The sequence below is a fragment of the Piliocolobus tephrosceles genome, chromosome 2, assembly GCF_002776525.5.
Source record: "Piliocolobus tephrosceles isolate RC106 chromosome 2, ASM277652v3, whole genome shotgun sequence".
Lineage (NCBI taxonomy): Eukaryota > Metazoa > Chordata > Mammalia > Primates > Cercopithecidae > Piliocolobus > Piliocolobus tephrosceles.
In genome coordinates this window covers 9695430-9715299 of record NC_045435.1, presented here as the reverse complement: position 1 = coordinate 9715299, position 19870 = coordinate 9695430, and the positions used below count along the sequence as shown (strand labels likewise).

The 19870-nt window shown below is 35.1% G+C and overlaps 1 protein-coding gene across 3 annotated transcripts in view; it reads left to right on the top strand.

The window, feature by feature from the left end:
• Positions 1-19870, top strand: part of ARL6 (ADP ribosylation factor like GTPase 6) — a 37688-nt gene that overhangs the window by 7371 nt on the left and 10447 nt on the right. For 2 of the 3 annotated variants that reach the window (XR_002732349.2, XM_023216034.2), the window contains exons 3-6: positions 8970-9031; positions 9428-9496; positions 14016-14110; positions 17231-17360. Coding sequence is in view for 1 of the 3 variants with exons in the window: in XM_023216034.2 (XP_023071802.1) it covers positions 8970-9031; positions 9428-9496; positions 14016-14110; positions 17231-17360 (356 nt within the window). In the remaining 2 variants the exon portion in view is untranslated. The remainder of the gene's footprint in view (positions 1-8969; positions 9032-9427; positions 9497-14015; positions 14111-17230; positions 17361-19870) is intronic. The other variant, XR_002732350.2, reaches the window with a different exon arrangement.

Genomic DNA, 19870 nt, shown 5'->3' with positions numbered 1-19870 from the left:
TTGATTTGTGTATGTTGAACCATCCTTGCATCCCTTGGATGAATCCTACTTGATCATGGTGAATGAACTTTTTAATAGGTTATTAGATTCAGTTTGCTACTGTTTTGTTGAATATTTTTGCTTCTGTGTTCATCAGGGATATTGGTCTGTAGTTTTCTTTATTATTGTGTTCCTGACTAGTTTCAGTGTCAGATTAATGCCAGCTTTGTAAAATGAGTTTGGAAGTGTTTCCTTCTCTTTACTTTTTGGGATTGTTTGAGTTGAATTAGTATTTGTTGTTTAAACGTTTGGTAGAATTCCATAGTGAAGCCATCAGGTCCTAATATTTTCTTTAATGGGAGACTTTGTATTAGTGCTTTGATCTCCTTACTCATTATTGGCCTGTTCAGGTATTTTATTTTTCCATGGTGCAATCTCAGTAGGTTGAATGTGTCCAGGAATTTATCCACTTCTATGTTTTCCAATTTGTTGGCATATAGTTTTTCATAATAATCTCTAATAATCCCTTGTATTTCTGTAGTATCAGTTGTTATTTCTCGTTCTTAAGTTCTAATTTCATTTATTTGGATCTTCTTTCATTTTTTTTCCTAGTTTAGCTAATGTCTTCTCAATTTTATATTTTCAAAAAGCAAACTTTTTGATTCTTTGATCTTTTGTATGTTTTTAGTCTCACTTTCATTTATTTTTGTTATGATCTTTATTTATTTCCTTCTACTAATTTCGGGTTAGATTTGTTCTTCCTTTTCTGGTTGCTCGAGGTGCATCACTGGGTTATTTGAAGTCTTGCTACTTTTTTTTTTTTTTTTTTGAGATGGAGTTTCGCTCTTGTCTCCCAGGCTGGAGTACAGTGGCACAATCTCGGCTCACCACAACCTCTGTCTCCCAGGTTCAAGCAATTCTCTTGCCTCAGCCTCCCAAGCAGTGGGGCTTACAGGCATGCACCACCACTCCCTGCTAATTTTGTATTTTTAGTTGAGAGGGGTTTCTCCATGTTGGTCAGGCTAGTCTCAAACTCCCGACCTCAGGTGATCTGCCCACCTTGGCCACCTAAAGTGCTGGGATTACAGGTGTGAGCCACCACACTCGGCCACTACTTTTTTGATGTATGTGTTTATTGCTATAAACTTGCTTAGTGCTGGTTTTGCAGTATCCATAGATTTTAGTATGCTGTATTTCCCTTTTCATTTAAGAATGTATTAGTCAGGGTTTTCTAGAGGGACAGAACTAATAGGATAGATATTTGTAAAGGGGAGTTTCTTAAGAAGTATTAGCTCACACAACCACAAGGCTCCACAATAGTCTGTCTGCAGGCTGAGGAACAGTGAAGCCAGTCTGAGTCCCAAAACGGAAGAACTTGGAGTCCGATGTTCAAGGACAGGAAGCATCCAGCATGGGAAAAAGATGTAGGCTGGGAGGCCAAGCCAGTTTAGTCTTTTCACATTTTTCTGCCTGCTTTATATATTCTGGCCATGCTGGCAACTGATTAGATGGTGCCTACCCAGATTAAGGGTGGGTCTGCCTTTCCCAGCCCTCTGACTCAAATGTTAATCTCCTTTGGCAGCACCCTCACAGACACACCCAGTATCAGTACTTTGCATCATTCAATCCAATCAAGTTGACACTCAGTATTAACCATCACAAGTCCACCCCTTGTCAATACACGTCTCCTGAGATCATACATAATGTTCAAATAAGGACCATAATAAGGTCATAATTACGCCTAACATAATACAGCTATCCTTCTTACAACCGGAAATATACCAGTCCCCAATCCAAATGCTATTATGTAAAGTCAACAGAATTTAAATGCTGAAATGAAGTTAATAAATCTTATGTCACATGATAAAGGAAAAAGAAAATAAAATGAATATATTTTCATAGTACAAGTTTATATGTACACAAACATGTTTTTAACAAAAGGAGGAAATGCTCATGGCAGTTACAGTCTTTGTTTCTGTAACTGGTCACATGGTCATAGCTGGTATTGATGACTACCTTCTTCTACTACCTATTCTATATTCCCTTTGCCTTCAGCAAGCACCTCAGCAGGTCCTGTTTGTTTGTTTGTTGGTTGGGTTTTTTTGTTTTGTTTTTTTTCCTTGGTAGAGTGACCCAAAGCTTCATTCCTGAAGGGTCTGGTCTATATGTAGTCCTGCTGGATTGTGCTGTGGTAGTTTCGCATTGACCTTAATCACAAGGCATGGTAATACAAAGAGATGCCCTAATGGATCTCCTGTATTCCATGCATACTCTTCCTTACCTCTGTTGTGCAGTGATAGTCTGATTTCATCTTGATAGTCCCAGACAATCACCCCAGCCAACACTGTAACTCCCTTCTTAGCTTGTTGACTTAAAGGTAGGAGGAGCCCAAAGTGTCCAGGTGGCAATCTTAACTTCCAATTAAATGGAATCATTGTTGTATGCCCTTGTGGTAGCATTCCCCCTCTGGAAGTAAGACCTCTAGGCCAGCTGTACATAATGTCATGGGAACAGAAAGCAAAAATTGTGCTAGTGGATCACTAGGGGTAATGGTAAGTGGTGCCACTTCCACTGTTAGATCTGACATACAGAGAAGACAGGGCTCTTCAAAGATGCAGGTGCTGCCCTCACAAATCTATTTCGCAAAGCACTGGTCAAGGGTATATCTTCTAGACCCACCCCACCCCCGGCCCCAAGCTGGGATAAGTAGGTCTAAAGTGACTAATCCATTCTACCATCCCAATCTTCCTAAGCCTTTGGGTCCCTTCCTCTAAATTAAACCAAGGGAGATCAGGCATTTCCAGCTTGCTCACAGTGGGCCATCTTTTAATCCACATTTCAGCTAACCAAGCAAATACTATTAGAACCTTTAACTCCCAGAGCTGCAACATTAAATGCAGAATCCCTACTTAGTAGGCCCAAATCAATAAACTCAGCCTGATCCAACCCTATTTCTTCCACCATTATCCCATACCCTTAATACCCATCCATGCCTGTTCTCCAGATTACTGTTTATATAAATTAGAAAACTCAAGCAGTTCCTTTTGAAGGTAGTACACCACCTCATGGATCACACTCTCAACCTCACCTCTAGGGGCCCCCCAAGACTTTAGTTACAGATCTAGAAGTAGGTGGGGGTATTGAGGGTGGCTCTTGAGGAGAATCAACATTATCTTGCCTGGCAACTGCCTCAGGGGACGTCATCACTGTTGCCCCAGGCAGTGCAGGATTTATCTCCTCAGACAAATGTGGAAAGGCTGATGGCAGCAGGGGTGGGGGAGGGGATGTTGCCACTACTGGGAAGGGGGAAGCTGTTTGTTCTGGCAGAAAAGGTTCATCAGAGTTTACAAGCTCAGTGTCCCCAGCTTCATCAGGGTCCTCCCACACGTCCCCATTCCAAATTGCAAGGTCCCATTCTTTTCCAATCAATGCCCTCACTTTAACAGTAGGCTCCTGGCGAGGCTGTGCATGTACCTTTCATTGCAGGTCTGCAACTGATATGAGAGCTATGAGAGCTTGTGCCTGTTTGTCCACAATTTCAGCCCTTTCTCTACAGGAGATAAGACTCTCACTCAGGGCATTCATAACAGATTTGAGGCTCAGTATCTGCTTCTGAAGCCGGGAGTTACAATCCCTGGGTTCATAATTTTCTTTCATTACTTTGTGCAGTGAACTTAAGAGTAACCAACCAACTTCAGTATGTTCCTTGGTTCTCCACATATGGTCAAAAGTATTATGTATAGAGTCACTAAACTCCATGCCGCTCACGAGCAGTGAATCAGGAGTGTCAAATGCATTTATTTTGCATAACTCTCTAAACAGTTCACGCCAAGGACTAACAGTGTTCTCCATACTATTAAAAGTAGAATCCTTAGCATTTTGAGGTCTCATCATATTAAGCAGCCAACTCCAGAAACCCCCAAACCACTGAAAGAACTCCATCCTTAATCTGTTCCTCTGGAACCACTCCTGGTACCAAAATCTGTATTAGTCAGGATTCTCTAGAGGGACAGAACTAATAGGATAGATAGATATATATATAAAGGAGAGTTTATTAAGTAGTATTAACTCACATGATCACAAAGTCCCACAATATACCATCTGCAAGCTAAGGAGCCAGGAAACCAGTTCGAGTCCCAAAACTGAAGAACCTGGAGTCTGACGTTTAAGGGCAAGAAGCATCCACATGGTAGAAAGATATAGACTGGGAGGCTAAGCCAGCCTAGCCTTTTCAGGTTTTTTTTTGCCTGCTTTGTATATTCTGGCCACACTGGCAGCTGATTAGATTGTTCCCACCCAGATTAAAGGTGGGTCTGCCTTTCCCAGCACACTGACTCAAATGTTAATCTCCTTTAGCCGCACCTTCACAGACATACCCAGGATCAATACTTTGCGTCCTTCAATCCAATCAAATTGACACTTAGTATTAACCACCACAAAGAACTTTTGAATTTCCTTCTTCATTTCTTCATTCACCCATTGAATATTAGGAAGCATGTTAATTTCCGTGTGTTTTTGTAGTTTCCAAAGTTCCTCTCATTATTGATTTCTAGTTTTATTGCATTGTGGTTAGAAAAGATACTTGATATGATCTCTACCTTTTAAAATTTGTTCAGATTTGTTTTGTTGCCTAATATATGATCTGTTTTGGAGAATGTTCCATTTGATGATGAGGATAATGTATATTCTGCAGCTGTTAGATGGAATGTTGTATAAACGTTTATTAGGTCCATTTGGTCTCGAGTTCAGTTTAACTTGGATTTCTTTTATTGTTGATTTTTCTGTCTGAATGATTACTGAATAGTAATGATCTATTACTGAGAATGGGGTGTTGAAGTCCTCTCCTGTTATTGTATTGCAATCTTTCTCACCCTTTAGCTCTATTAATGTTTGCTTAATATATTACGGTGTTCCCATGTTGGAGGCACATATATTTACAATTGTTATAGTCTCATTCCGAATTTACTCCTTTATCCTCATATGGTAGTTTACTTTGTCTCTTTTTATAGTTTTGACTTGTAATCTGTTTTATCTGTTATGAATATAGCTACTCCTGCTCTTTGTTGGTTTTTATTTACATAGAATGTCTTTATTCATTTCATTTTCAGCCTGTGTGTATCTTTATAGATGAAATGAGCTTTTTGTGGAAAGCACATAGTTGGGTCTAATTTATTAAATCCATTCAGCCACTCTATGTCTTCTAATTGAAGAATGTAGTTCATTTACATTTAATACTATTACTGATAGGTAAGGACCTAATATTGCCATTTAGTTAATTTTTCTCTGGTTGTTTTGTAGCTCCTATTTTCCTTTCTTCTTTTCTTAAGGGATATTACTTGTGCTAATCGTAGTACTGGATATTTGTGTTTGGTTTTCTGTGAGAGATAGTGAAGCCTAATTGCTTCTTGCTTCTACTTAATTTTGGTGATGTTACCCTTATTCTTATTTTTTTTTTTTTTTTCTTTGAAACAGGGTCTCGCACTGTCACCCAGATTGGAGTGCAGTGGCACAATCTTGGCTCATTGCAACCTCCATTTCCTGGGCTCAAGTGATTCTCCTGCCTCAGTCTCCAAAGTAGCTGGGATTACAGGCGTGTGCCACTACACCCCACTACTTTTTTTGTATTTTTAGTAGAGATGAGGTTTCGCCATGTTGGCCAGGCTGGTCTTGAACTCCTAACCTGAGGTGATCCACCTGCCTTGCCCTCCCAAAGTGCTGGGATTACAGGTGTGAGCCTCCATGCCTGGCCACCCTATTCTTAATATTTAAAACAATCTAAAATTGCTCAGTTGATAACTTGCATATTCATTTGATAACTTGCTTATTAAATTTCTCTCATTATAGAAGAGTATAGGTTTTTCTCTTGTTCAGCCGTGAATCCCAGATACCTAGAATAATGCTTGGCACTTTGGATGAGTGGATTGTTGAATGATTTTTTCATATTTATTTTTGGCCACGGGATTATGATTGATACCACCAAGAACATAATTTTTATCAGACTTAAACTAAGCAAATAGGATCTCTCTCAGAAATCTTATTCTGTTCCTGGTTATGTTGGTGTATCCTTGACCTGTCTAGAATGTTTTGTTCCACTCAGGCAATACAATAACCACAGGAGATTTGTTCCAGGACACACATTCCCACCCACCCCCTTCCACCCTCCTACCTATATTAAATGGTATAGTATTTGCATGTAACTTAGGCACATCCTCCCATATACCTTAAATCATCTCTAGTTTACAAATAATACTTCAATACAATGTAAATACTATGCAAATAGTGTTTATTGTATTTATACATTTGTAATGTTTTTATTGTTAAATAGTATTGTTATCTTTTTTAAATTATTATTTTCAATTCATGTTGGCTAAATCTGTGAATTTAGAAGCTACAGATACAGAGGGCTGACTGTAATTCCTACACTCTTCGTTTACTTTGTGCCATTCCCTGTCCAATTTTCAGAATGACCAAATGTATTTGTTCTTGGATAGAGCAGAGGGAGACTGATATTGTAAACTATCTTTTAGAATACATTGGAGGAAAATGAGTTCCACTTCAGTCTGGAAGCAATTGCTCACATATCTTGTTCTATCCTGAGTAACCTGTGAAGTTTCTTTTTTTTCCTGATTGCTTTCTACTAGAACTTTTGAAATGATGGAAAGAAAAGAAAATTTATTAATTTTATTCCTACAAGTAAAATAGCAAGTTTCTCTGGAAATAAAAAGGGTTTATGAAGAAATTAGGTGATCATGGGGAGGCTAGGGAAATGTTCTAATTACAGTTCATTGAAGACAGGGTTACTATTTTAATAACATTTTACATTTTAATGACCCTGTTGAGACTTCTTTAAACTTTAGCTTCCTATTTTGTTATTGTTATCTTTTTCCTCATAGTAGTAGCTGATGATTTTGTCACATGATTGGTACATTTAAAGTCCTTAAAATCAAAATAATGAAGTTGGGGGAACATTAAAACTTAGGAAACTTCTTATTGCAAAGGTTGTTCTGAAATGAAGGAACCCCAGGGTATGAGGCAGGAATCTTAGTAGCAGGAAATGAATTTTGTCTTACATAAACAAAAATACATTTTTGGAAAAATACTAGATCAGGTCTTGGAATGGATAGAAGGAAAAGGAAAAAGCTAAGTAAACAAACTTCAGACAGGCAAAACAAGGGCAGCTCTGGAGGGCCTTTCTTCTAACGCATTACCATACTATAAGGTGACCAAGCTCCAGTGAATTTTGAGCTTCTGTCTTTCCTTGAATTTAAATTTCCCAGAAGTAGACTACCAGAGTGAATGTCATAGTGTGAGGCAAAATTTTTCCCTGTATTGTTTTTTTAATAAAAGCAACAAGATGAACTGAAGGGAAATTTTTTTTAAGTCATAATGACAATATGGGAAGAACTGGGGATGAGACTGAAATCAGTGAGCATATAATTATAATAATAGCAGACATTTGTTGAGCATTTACTGTGTTGAGTATTTTACATCCATTAACCTATGTAGTTATCATGATAAGTTTATGAGTTAAGGATAGTAATAACATATTTCACATTTGAGAAAACCAGGCTTAGAAAAAAATAAGTAACTTGTTCAAGGTAGCAGAGCCAAGCAGAAGCAATTAGGAGGCTGGTACAGTAATTCAAAGCAAGAAATGATAAGGGTCTGAACTAAGTTAGTGAAATAGAACCAAAAAGCTTAGAGCGTGATTACATAGAGAATGTAAAAAAAGGGAGGGGTCAATAATAACTTCTGGGCATCTGGATCAGAAAGTGGATGTATTTTTATTCAAACAGAGGAATAGTTTTTCTGGTGAAAGTGTTAGGAGACATTTAACAAGTTAGACTGTTAGTATAATACATTTTAATTGTCAGTGGGACTTGTCAACACGTCTCCTACTCTACTCTGACCCCCTTTCACTCTCTTCTCCACACAGAATTCCTTACCATTGCCTTCAAGCCCTATGTCTCTTACCTCAACACATCACTCTTTATCTTACCCAATACACTTTAGACATTTAGGCTTTCTGCATTTCCTCAGTTAGATTTCTCTAACTGGAATGTTCTTTGTCAATAACTTGTCATGGTTCTTCCCCTCCTGTCATTCACTCCTGGGTCAGATGTCACCTCCTCAAAGAGACCATTCCTGAGCACTTTTCTTCCATGCCACCTTCCAGCCCCTTTCTGCTGCCTCCCATCCCCAAAACATTTATTTTTTGCACTTATCTCTGCTCAAAATTGTGTTCATTTGTTGCTTAACTTTTCAATTGCTATTTACCTCTTCTAGCTTGTAAACTCCATGAAGGCAGGAACCATCTACACATGAGGGCAGCCTGGAACGTAGACAAACTCAATAAGTATGTGTTGAAAGATTAGAAAGTATGCCGGGCGCGGTGGCTCACGCCTATAATCCCAGTGCTTTGGGAGGCCGAGACAGGCAGATCACAAGGTCAGAAGATTGAGACCATCTTGGCTAACACAGTGAAACCCTGTCTCCACTAAAAATACAAAAAATTAGCCAGGCATGGTGGCAGGCGCCTGTAGTCCTAGCTACTTGGGAGGCTAAGGCAAGAGAATGGTGTGAAGCCAAGAGGTGGAGCTTGCAGTGAGCTGAGATTGCACCACTGCACTCCAGCCTGGGCGACAGAGCGAGACTCTTGTCTCAAAAAAAAAAAAAAAAAAAAAAGATATAGAAAGTCCTACGTGTGAACTCAGGGTGACTTATTAAACCATGTATAAAACCCTTATGTCCTTGGTAACATGCCACAAGCCACAAATGTGAATAAACATTATGCAGATCCATAATTAGTAAACCTTGAACTTCTATAAAGAATTCACACAGAGTGATCCTACTGAAAAAATTACAAGTTTGTTAAATCCTGTCATCTCCTTAGTGACAGATATTAGAAACTGAAAATGTGGATACTTTAACTTGAGGAAAACTCATCTCTGGTCATTGTAAATTTCTGAACTTTATCTTTTCTCTTAAAGGCTCAATCTCAAAATATCCTTCCAACAATAGGATTCAGCATAGAGAAATTCAAATCATCCAGGTAATCCACTTTATCCCTTAACAAAAAAGTTACTAGTGAAAAATAACAATATTGGTCTACCTGGTCATTCTTCCTACCCTTAGAGAAAGTTATTTGTTGTTTCAGAATCTCATAGGTATTAACGTATTTCTACCACTATGGCTGGTTTATTTTTCAGAATTTAGAGTTTAGACAAACTCAGATAACTTCACTAGCAAAGAAGTTTTTTACATTATTTATTGCAAAATCATGTTTATATTAATACATTTATTTCATAGAACTTTTACTTATAAATTGGCCCATGTTGAATATTGCATATGAAGGGTAATTTCTTTGATTTTAAGTAATTTAGAATTTTAAGTAAAAGTTATGCTTTAGTTAGTTTATAATGTAGTCATGCTTTGCTTCTTTTTGTAGTTTATCATTTACAGTTTTTGACATGTCAGGTCAAGGAAGATACAGAAATCTCTGGGAACACTATTATAAGTAAGTACATCTGTGAATGTTGCTTAACTAGATGTTTTTATTTTACTACTAATAATGATTAAAATCCAAAGAATTATATGACTAAGTTGTTTGGCTTTTTTTTTCATGTAATTTATGAACATTTCCTAATTTTAAAAATACGTAATCAGACTCAACATTGTTTGTCAAATGCTTCAGGTCCTTCATAACTTCAGGCCTTTGCACGTACTATTCTCTCTGTTTTTAATGCCCTATTCTATCCTACTTCACTTCAGTTTAAGGTTAACATAGTCCTGCTTTAAATATCAGCTAAAAAGTCATCTCCTCTGAAGTTTCACTGTTCTGCCCAGTTATTTTGTCCCTACTGTTCACATGGCACTTTGTCCATTTCTCTCTCTCTAATCATACTTACCATGTCTTGAAGTTATGTACCGTAGCTGCCTCCCTAGTGGAACTGTGAACTCCTCAAGGGAAGGGATTATTCATTATCCATATTATTTTTTCAAGACGTAGTATGATGCTCAGCATATAAACCCAGTAAATATTATTGACTAAATTTAGTTAAAAATAACAGTGTTGCCTAACAGTTGATCCATTGTTCTATGAATAATTTAAAACAAGCTGTTTTTCAGCATATACAAGTCAAGTGCTCACTAATTTACAGTTGGTCCTTCATGTCCTTGGGTTCTGCATTCTTGGATTCAACGAATTGTAGATCAAAAATATTTGGGGGAAAAAATGCCATAAAGTTCCAAAAAGCAAAACTTAAATTGCCATGCACAAACTACTATATTGAAAGCACATGAACAAGGTCATGTGTAGGCATTGTATTAGGTATTATAAGTAATCTAGGGTGACTTAAAGAATATGGAAGAATTTGCATAGGTTATATACAAATACTAAGCCATTTTATATAAGAGACTTGAGCATCTGCAGATTTTGATATTTGAAGGGGATCCTGGAACTGATGCCCCAACAATACCAAGGGATGACTATACTTCAGACTAATGGCTGTCAAGTTACTAGGACCCAAATGTGTTATACCTTCTGGAGATTTGCATATGGTATTAAAATAAATTCATTAGCTTCTATTATTGTTAGGACTCCATTTAAGAGCAATGTAATTCACTTTTAGAGTCTGAAACTTAAAAACGGTATCTCTTAACTAAACTCTCTTTTGTGATTATGAACTCCTGCCTTGAAATGGTATGTGATATTTATCTGATAAGATTTAGATTTAGATTAACTCTTTCCTAATAATGTGAGACTAAACATTATATGGTATATATTTGGGATATGAACCAGAGGAGATTTATTCAATTTTTTTTTCAGTGAGTCCTTCAATAAATTGAAGGCCTATTTAAATCATAGATCCAGAAGACTTCTGAGAGAGAGAGAAAAGAGAGTGCTTCAGATACAAGGGTTAGTTTGGAAAAGGATAAGTGGCATGTTTGTGGTATTCTGCATTAAATTCCTTGGGGAGATGTGTTTTATGTGTTTCTTATTTGTTTGTTTGTTTAGGAAACCTGAATTTTCAGTACAGGATTTTTTAAATTCCTCCTCCAATTAGTTGATAAATGATTTCTTTTTTAAAATTTATTTAGCTACTTAAAAAATAATTTAATTTTAATTACAAAAATATATATAGAGAGAAAATAGTAAGAAAGTAAAGTTTGTTTTTATTTGATTTTTAACTCCTTTTTTCTTCATACTGTTTTTGGATGAAATTATGAATTCTAGAATAGAGTGGTTACATTGTAGATTGAATGGAGAATATGATTACTATTGAAAAATCAATAATAAAAGTAAATTTACTTTCTCTATTTTCATATTTTTCTAACTGTGAAAAAAAAAAGTACATCTCAATCTATTAGACTGAAAAAGGTTACAAAGATTAATAAAGTCTGCTCTTGTCAAAGTGAGCCACTCCTGTGAGAATGTAGTATCTTTTTCGGGGTAATTTATTGATATCTGTTAGAATGAAAAATGTTTATAACCTACAGCAAGCATTTTTACTTTTAGAAAAGTATTCTATGACCAGGGCTTATAGGCAGAAAATATACATAGAAGGTTGTATGTTAGCATTATTTATAACATTTTTATATCAATTATGTAAAAATGTTACTATCAGTATTTATCTTTACCATAAATATGTACTTGGTATATAGAGAAAGAAGAAAGTTCTTAGTGGATTATGCACCAAACCATTAGTAGCATTTATTTTTGGAATAGTAGGATTATAAGGGAAGTTCACTTTCTTTACTTTTCTTTTCTTTTTTCTTTTTTTTCACATCCTCTTTGGTGAAGAGAGACATTTACTTTCTAACATATATGATGCCATAATAATATTATGTAATTTTTACATACTATTTTTACAACATAAAAAGGTAATAGTATGCAAAAATACAAAGGAATACACATTTTTTAAATTGGGAAAATATCAAAAAGAATATTGAAAACATGTTTCCCATAAATCTCACTGTTCATAAATTCACCATTGTCAATCTTTTTGGTATCTTTCTTCTCCTTTTGAAATATATAACATATACTTTATATAAATAAGGAAAAAGGAACCATCTAAATTATGTATCATGTATAATTTTGTATCTTGCTTTTTTCAATTAACATTCTGTGGTATGCATAAATCAGGAAAAACATGCAATAAATATAGCTAACGGCTGCCTAATATTTTTTCACACAGCTTTGCCAAAAGTTCTTTAACCATTTCTCTGCTCTAGGACATGAAAGCTATTCGCAGTTTTTGAAAATTGTAATAGTCCTTCGGTCAAAATCTTGTTGTATAAGTCTTAGCCCCAGTTCATGATTCCTTAGTATGAACTTCAGAAATAAAATCACTGGCTCAAAGTGATTGAATGTTTTTATAAATCTTGATAGATATTTCTGATTGTTCTGGTTTCTATATATCCTGGTAATGTATGTCTCTGATAATCAGCATTATCCTTTTTTAATGATAGGAGAAAATGGTATACAAAAAGTTTTATTTTGTAGATTCATTTGATGATGATGATGATTTTTTTTTTTTTTTTTTTGAGACGGAGTCTTGCTCTGTCGCCCAGGCTGGAGGGCAGTGGCGCCATCTCGGCTCACTACAAGCTCCGCCTCTCGGGTTCAGGCCATTCTCCTGCCTCAGCCTCCCCAGTAGCTGGGAGTATAGGCACCCGCCACCATGCCCAGCTAATTTTTTTGTTTGTTTGTTTGTATTTTTAGTAGAGACGGGGTTTCACCATGTTAGCCAGGATGGTCTCGATCTCCTGACCTCGTGATCCGCCCAATCACATTGAAGTTTAAAATCTTAATTTATGACTAGAATAAGTGATTTGCAAAAAAAGTACAGATGTCCAATAAATATATGAAAAGATATTGAACCTCACTGGCAATAAATGAACTAGATCAAGATAATATGCTATTGAGTGCCAGTTATTGATAAGAATGATAGTAGCCAGTGCTGGCAAAGGAGTAAGAAAAGTACTGAGTCATGTAAATTGATGTGGCATTTCTGGGGGACAGTTTGGAAATGTTTTTCTGAAATTTTAAATTATGTATGTAGTCCTAGAAATGTTACTCCTAAGAATAAATCTTCAAGCATCAAGAACTTTTTAAACATAAAGGTATGTAGGAGGATATTTGCCTTAAAAAGTTTTTCATAATGATGAAAATTGAAAAATAACCTAAATGTCCAGCAACAAATGTTTGATACAATATTTGATGACACATCCATGCAGTGCAATACCTTAGAACCATTCAAAGAAGGTAGTACAGAGGAATAATCAGTTATTTTTTAAGTGCCTGTATGATCCATCAGTGAATCCTTAACTAGTTCAATCACTGGTTATCAGCTTTTAAAAAATCAAATAGAATAAAATAAAAGCTATTTGTAAGTATGTTTTCAGAAGACTTTCACTTAAAATCTATCTATATATACTTACGTGTCTACTGTATCTTAATGTAAAATATATTTCTTACTATGGTTTATGGTAAAAAAAAAATTTTGACAAACATTGATGTAGTGCTTTAGCGTTTCGTATAAAAGTAGTAAAACCATAGTTGTAAAAAAAAAGTCAAGGAAATTTACATATATATTGCAAAGACAAGGTATAATACAGAATTCCATTTTAAATACATATATTGTTTATTCGTATGTAATATATACAAAGTGTGGCTTTATACCAAAATATTAATAATTATTGCATCTGTGTAATAGGGTTATGGTATTTTAACTCATTTTCTCATATGCTGATATTTTAATGAAAAAATTACTCAATTTTTTAAAATTATGAAATAGCAAGTAATTAAATTTATTTTATTATCCAAATGAAAAGATATTTTACATGAAATATGACTAATGGTTAATATATTTATCAGTCTTGGAAACTAACAAGAAACAACACCAAAACTTCTAATGATAAATGGACATAGGACATAAGGAGATAATACTTAGGTTAGGAAATGCCCATGGATAATAAACAGGGAAAAATTTATAAGTAAAGCTTTAATTTTCCTTTTGCTTTGCATTACACAGAGAAGGTCAAGCTATTATTTTTGTCGTTGATAGTAGTGATAGATTAAGAATGGTTGTGGCCAAAGAAGAACTCGATACTCTTCTGAATCATCCAGGTATGTGTGTGTCTTTCAGTCTGTATCTGTTCTTTGGGGTTCATTTATGTGTAATGTTTTGTTCTTTGGGTATTGCTTACACTATGTAATTATCTTTCATTTAAAATTGTTGAATTTAAAACATATACATTATAGAGAATTTATATTTTATGTACATCACCATATTTTTTAAATTTTACATTGTAATGTAAATGTAAAGCATTTTGCAATGTTTTGGGGGTCTCTAACATTTATTTCCTTCCTCAAAAATAAAAATGCCCTTTTTTTCTGATAACATAAATAATTTGTGCCAATAGCAAAAAAAAAAAAAAAAAATCAGACGGAAAAAGAAAATAAAGATCTGTGTATTTCAGCACCCACTAAAATTATTTGTTACCATCTTTTCATGCATTTCTCTATGTGTATCTGAGTTTGTGTGTGTGTTTAATCACAGCATTTCTTACATATTTGTTATGGGAATTCCTTTAAAACAAATCTTTTTTATGTTAATTTCCAACTGCCAGCTCCCCATCTACTTTCAAGATACAAGTGTTTGGGTATTTTTTTCTTTCATACTTTTATATATGTCATATTATGCACACACGCACACACACACATATACATATATAGAGAGACACCAAAAATGTTGGGTTGAGGGCTGTGGGGACCTATCATTGTTACTTACCAAGATGGAATCATATTCTTTACACTCTTCTGCATGTTTCTATTCTCAATTAACACTTAATGATGGATATCCTTCCAAATCAAATTATATGTAATTATGTAGTTATTCTTTTTACTGATGCCTAACATGGTTTACTATGAATGTACCACAGTTTATTTCATCACTCACCTGTTGATGTATACTTTCCTCCCGCCCAAGCCCCCACTACAAACAGTGCTCCAGTAAGTAGTGTGGAACTCTGCATTTCTAGCCTTCCTCGTGCCAAAAATATTTAAATAGTGCTTGTGCTAGAACTTTCAAAAAAGGATGGTGGTTTAAGAGAACTGTGGATTTGTTAGAAATGGAATGGAAATAGTGTGAGGCTTTCTAATAAATGTTACTGCTTAACTACAGTATCTTTGGTATTTTTAACAGATGACCTCAAGCTTGTTCAAATTTTTTGAAAAAAAAAATTATCCACTCTGTACGTTTTATGTGACTTTTTCATGTTAAAAACTTAGCAGTCTTGGCTGGGCATGGTGGCTAACGCCTGTAATCCCAGCACTTTGGGAGGGATTACAGGAGGGTGGATCACTTGAGGTCGGGAGTTCAAGACCAGCCTGGCCAACATGGTGATACCCCGTCTCTATTAAAAATACAAAAATTAGCCGGACACGTGCACTTGTAATCCCATCTTCTCGGGAGGCTGAAGCAGGAGAATTGCCTGAACCTGGGAGGTGGAGGTTGCAGTGAACTGAGATAGCGCCACTGCACTCCAGCCTGGGCAACAGGGCGAGACTCCATCTCAAAAAAACACAAAAAACTTAGCAGTCTTGTATCTAGATTGAGAATGCATTTTTGATTATGTCTTCCTTTCATATTAGTCTTTCCAGTTTTTTGTCTAAAAAGTGTTGGAATGTTGAGCAGTAAAATGAAATCGTTCCTACAAAATATGCTTCAAACAATGGGGACTTTGGTTTCCTCAACTGAAGCCTTGTCTATGGATCTTAATGTACTATTTCCTTTATTTTATGGGATGGATTTCCAAGGGAGGGATTTCTCAGCTGAAGTGTATATTCCCTTTTTTAAAAAAATTGACGGCCATAAAAAAATCTTTGAATAGCAAAATGTACTGTGAACAGATAAAGACAATGACAGGCAAGGGAAAATATTTGCAACTCATATAATAGCTACAGGGATATTTCTATACTACTTGTGTTTCTAAAAATCAGTAAGAATATAAAAGCTTGATAGAAAATGGGGAAAGGACATAACAAGATAAGTCAACAAAAAAGTAAGTTTAAACATCTTTTGAATATATGGAAAGATTCTTGGCCTTTCTGTTACCTATGATATAGAAAATATCAAAAAGTTTCATAGCACTCTTTTGGCTAGAGGAGTGGAAACACTCATATGTGGTTGTTGAAATGTAAATTGATATAATTTTTAAGAGAAAGCAGTTTGGTAATCACTGTCTATCAAAATAGAAATTTATGTCCTTTGACCCAGCAGTTCCACATCTCAAATTTATCCTAAGGACATACTGGCCAGTGTACAAAATTACCTATGTACACATTTATTCATTACAGGATTGTTCATAGTTGTAAACATTAGTAGCAGGTATCTCAGTTAGTTTCTGGTTAAATAAATTAATAGTACGTAGTACTAAAAGAAGAAAAAGTCCAGAACTGTTAAAATAAGGAAGAAGCTGCTCTGTATGTACTGATATGGGATCAGATCCAAGATATGTAAATAAAGGAAAAGATAAAGGTATAAACTAGTGAGGTTGGCATGCTACTATTTGTATGAAAATAATATCTAATAATTATGTTTTCTAATACATAAAATATTTCTATGAAGATGCCAAGACACTGATGTTATGGGTTGCCTTTTCTACAGAGACCATTGTCCTAGGACAAAGTTAGGAAGGAAATTCTTTTACTGTATGCCATTTTGTATCTTCTGAATTTTGAACTATTTAAATGTAGTATCTATTCAAAAAAATGACAAATGTTTCCAAAATCATGACAAGGTAAAAATATCTTTTAAAAATCTAGCTTATTACTTACTATATTGTGACTAAAAACTTAAATAAGTTTCTAGTTTCTTTTCTTTCTACTTCTACTTGAAGTTTGCCTCCTTTCTGTTCACAATTAAAAAGGAAACAAACAAAATATTTAATGCTTTTTTGTAGCTACTTCTCTGTAATGCTTATTGAGCTCCCAGTCCCAGCTCACCCATCTTTGGGTAAAGCTCCTAACCATAGGGCAGATGGTCTTAGGAAGTATTTTTTAAGTTTTCTTTGTGCTCAAATAACATGCCTAACAGTGCTACAGTATGTGTCTTTAAGTGTTTCTGTATGTGTGATATGAAAAAAATTGATTAAAAAGCAATTTCATAGATTTCAGTACTAAAGATTTGCTACAGAATGACGTAAAAAGCTGGAAGGGTGATGATAGTCTTATTTTCTCTTTTAGATATCAAACACCGTCGAATTCCAATCTTATTCTTTGCAAATAAAATGGATCTTAGAGATGCAGTGACATCTGTAAAAGTGTCTCAGTTGCTGTGTTTAGAGAACATCAAAGATAAACCCTGGCATATTTGGTAAAGTTTTATATTTACTTTTCACTGTAGCTTTCTGAAAAACATACAAGCTTCAGAGTTGTTTCTTCTGACCTCATTTTTAAAAAATAAGTGATCAAACATGGCGGGATATAAGCTAAGGATTTTGTTTTATAGAATTGTGGCCTTGTAGCTTTTTACAAATATGTTACTGTTAAAAATCTTTTTCAAATTTTTGTGGGGATAGGAAAATATAAACAACTCTTATAAAGGAATATAACTTAAAATCTCACTTACTTACTGACTTCAGCTACACTGATTTCCTTCTGCACATGGAGTCAGCCAAGCACAATCCCATGTCAGAACATATGCACTTGTGTCCCCCTCCTTTGAATCATTTTCCAAAATAATTTTCCTGGTTTGCTAGAGTCACTATTACCATGGGACTGCTTTTTGTTTGTTTATAGTCTGTCTGCCTATACAGGTGTGTTAGCTCCCTGACAGCTGGGGTTTTGTCAGTTTTCTTCACTTTAATAACCCCTACAATAGTCATAGTACCTGGTATGTAATAGGTACACGATACATATTTGTTAAAATGAATAAATGGAAATGGAAATTTTAATTTTACCTAGACATCCTATTAAGGTTGAACTCTTAAGTAATTAATGTTGAAATTGTATGCATTGTTTATTTGGAAAACAGTTTCTTATTTAACTCCTTTGTGCCTTTCTACCAACATATTTTAATAAGGATAAACAGAGATTATAGATTAGATAATATTTTTGCACCTACCACTACCATATTAAACTCCCTTCTACCCACCCACCTACCCCTCTGCTGTAAGAGGTCCTTTCCATGCCAGAGTTTCCCCCTTTTTATAAGAAGTTATCTATGGGGAAAGATTGGAAACAGAAGCAGAGAGATGCACTTCCACAAGAAGGTGAACTAGAATATGAAGCAAGGAGGTAACAGAATTCAGAAAACAACTTTAGGAACTAGTTTTGGTGCTGAAAGAGTAATGTAAAGACCTTAGGAAAGCTCTTGAAACTTTCCAGTATTCAAAGCCTCTAGCACCTCTTCCCAGGAGCTAAACCCTGCATATCCCAAGTAAAACTTTCGTTACTCTAGGATCAGAGGAAAAGTCAGTGTCCGAGAAATGATTCTTGAGTTGGAATTTGAGGTCCTGTGGTATTTGGTAGGTAAAGAATGGTGGGATTTTGGATAAAGAAACATCTTGAGCTAGAGCCTTTATATTTCTCTAAATCATACCTAAAATGATTACTTCTAAAGTAGAATAATTTTTAATTTCTGTGTTGTATTAAGTATTGTGACTGCTTGATAGAAAAAGCACATTTAAAAACATGGATCTAATTAGTAAATAACCCTCTTTTCTACTTAAAATAATTAACCATTAAATTTTAACAGATTTATTTATTCAATTGTGACATCTCAGTATTTCTCTGTGAGAAAAAAGTAATATCCTGATGCTTATAAGGATGTAGGATGTTACATTGCCAGTTGCTAGATTTTCTGGATAACTTACAGAAGAAAGCAAGGTGTTTCTTTTAAACGTGTATAATTGTGACTTCTCCTTAATTCAAATTGGACCTCTTCTTACTAGGTTCAAGTTAATATCTCATTTATTCGTTTTGTTCTTTATTCTAGGCAATATTTTTAAAAGCATGTATAAAAATGAAAATATATTTATCCTTTTTCTATTTTAAATATAAAGGTAATGCTCAGTGATACAGAGACAAAATATTGTCTGTCTCCTGCCTTGGGTACAAATAAATTTACTGAGCAATAAAGAGAAGATCCTAGAGAAGTATAGTGTGATAAATAAAAGAAAAATTTTATGTTTTATGTTTGACCATTGTACTAAACATATGGTCAGCTCTGATTTTCAGGGTCTGATTGTGTTATTCTTCTTCAGATGTGTTCTTTGACTCAATCCCTGGCATCATGATTTTGTGTGTGTGTGTGTTGTATGTGTGTATGCTTGTTTACCATCTTGTGGGGAAGACAAATAAAAAGCAACTAAATGTATAAAATGCCAGCTGGGAGGATGAGAAAAAATAAAGTATGATAAAAAGAGAAAGAATAATGGGAGTTGCTCCCTCTCTGAGACCTAATTGAAGTTAGGGAGCAATTCGTGTAAAGGTTTGGAGGAATAATTATCCAGACAGAGAGGCCAGCAAGAAAAAGCCTCTTCTTGGATGAGAATGTACCTGGTGTGTTCCAGGAGCAGCAGGAAGTCCAGGTTGGTTAGAGCAGAGCAATCTAAGGGGAAATTATAGGAAATGAGGCCACTGAGAAATAACTAGGGGTCATATCACACAGGGCCCAGATTTTTGCTTTATTCTTCCTTATTTGAGAGGAAAGATAGAATTCAAACGTTTGTTAGGAAAAGATGCAGTTTTTCGTAAACCTACACCAGAGGGGAAGGGTTTCGTTGTATTAATTGTTTGGAACTATAGGTGTATGATGAAATTAATATATTTCTCTTTCTTGATTTAAGTGTTTCAGTTACTGATGTCTTACTCTTACCATGG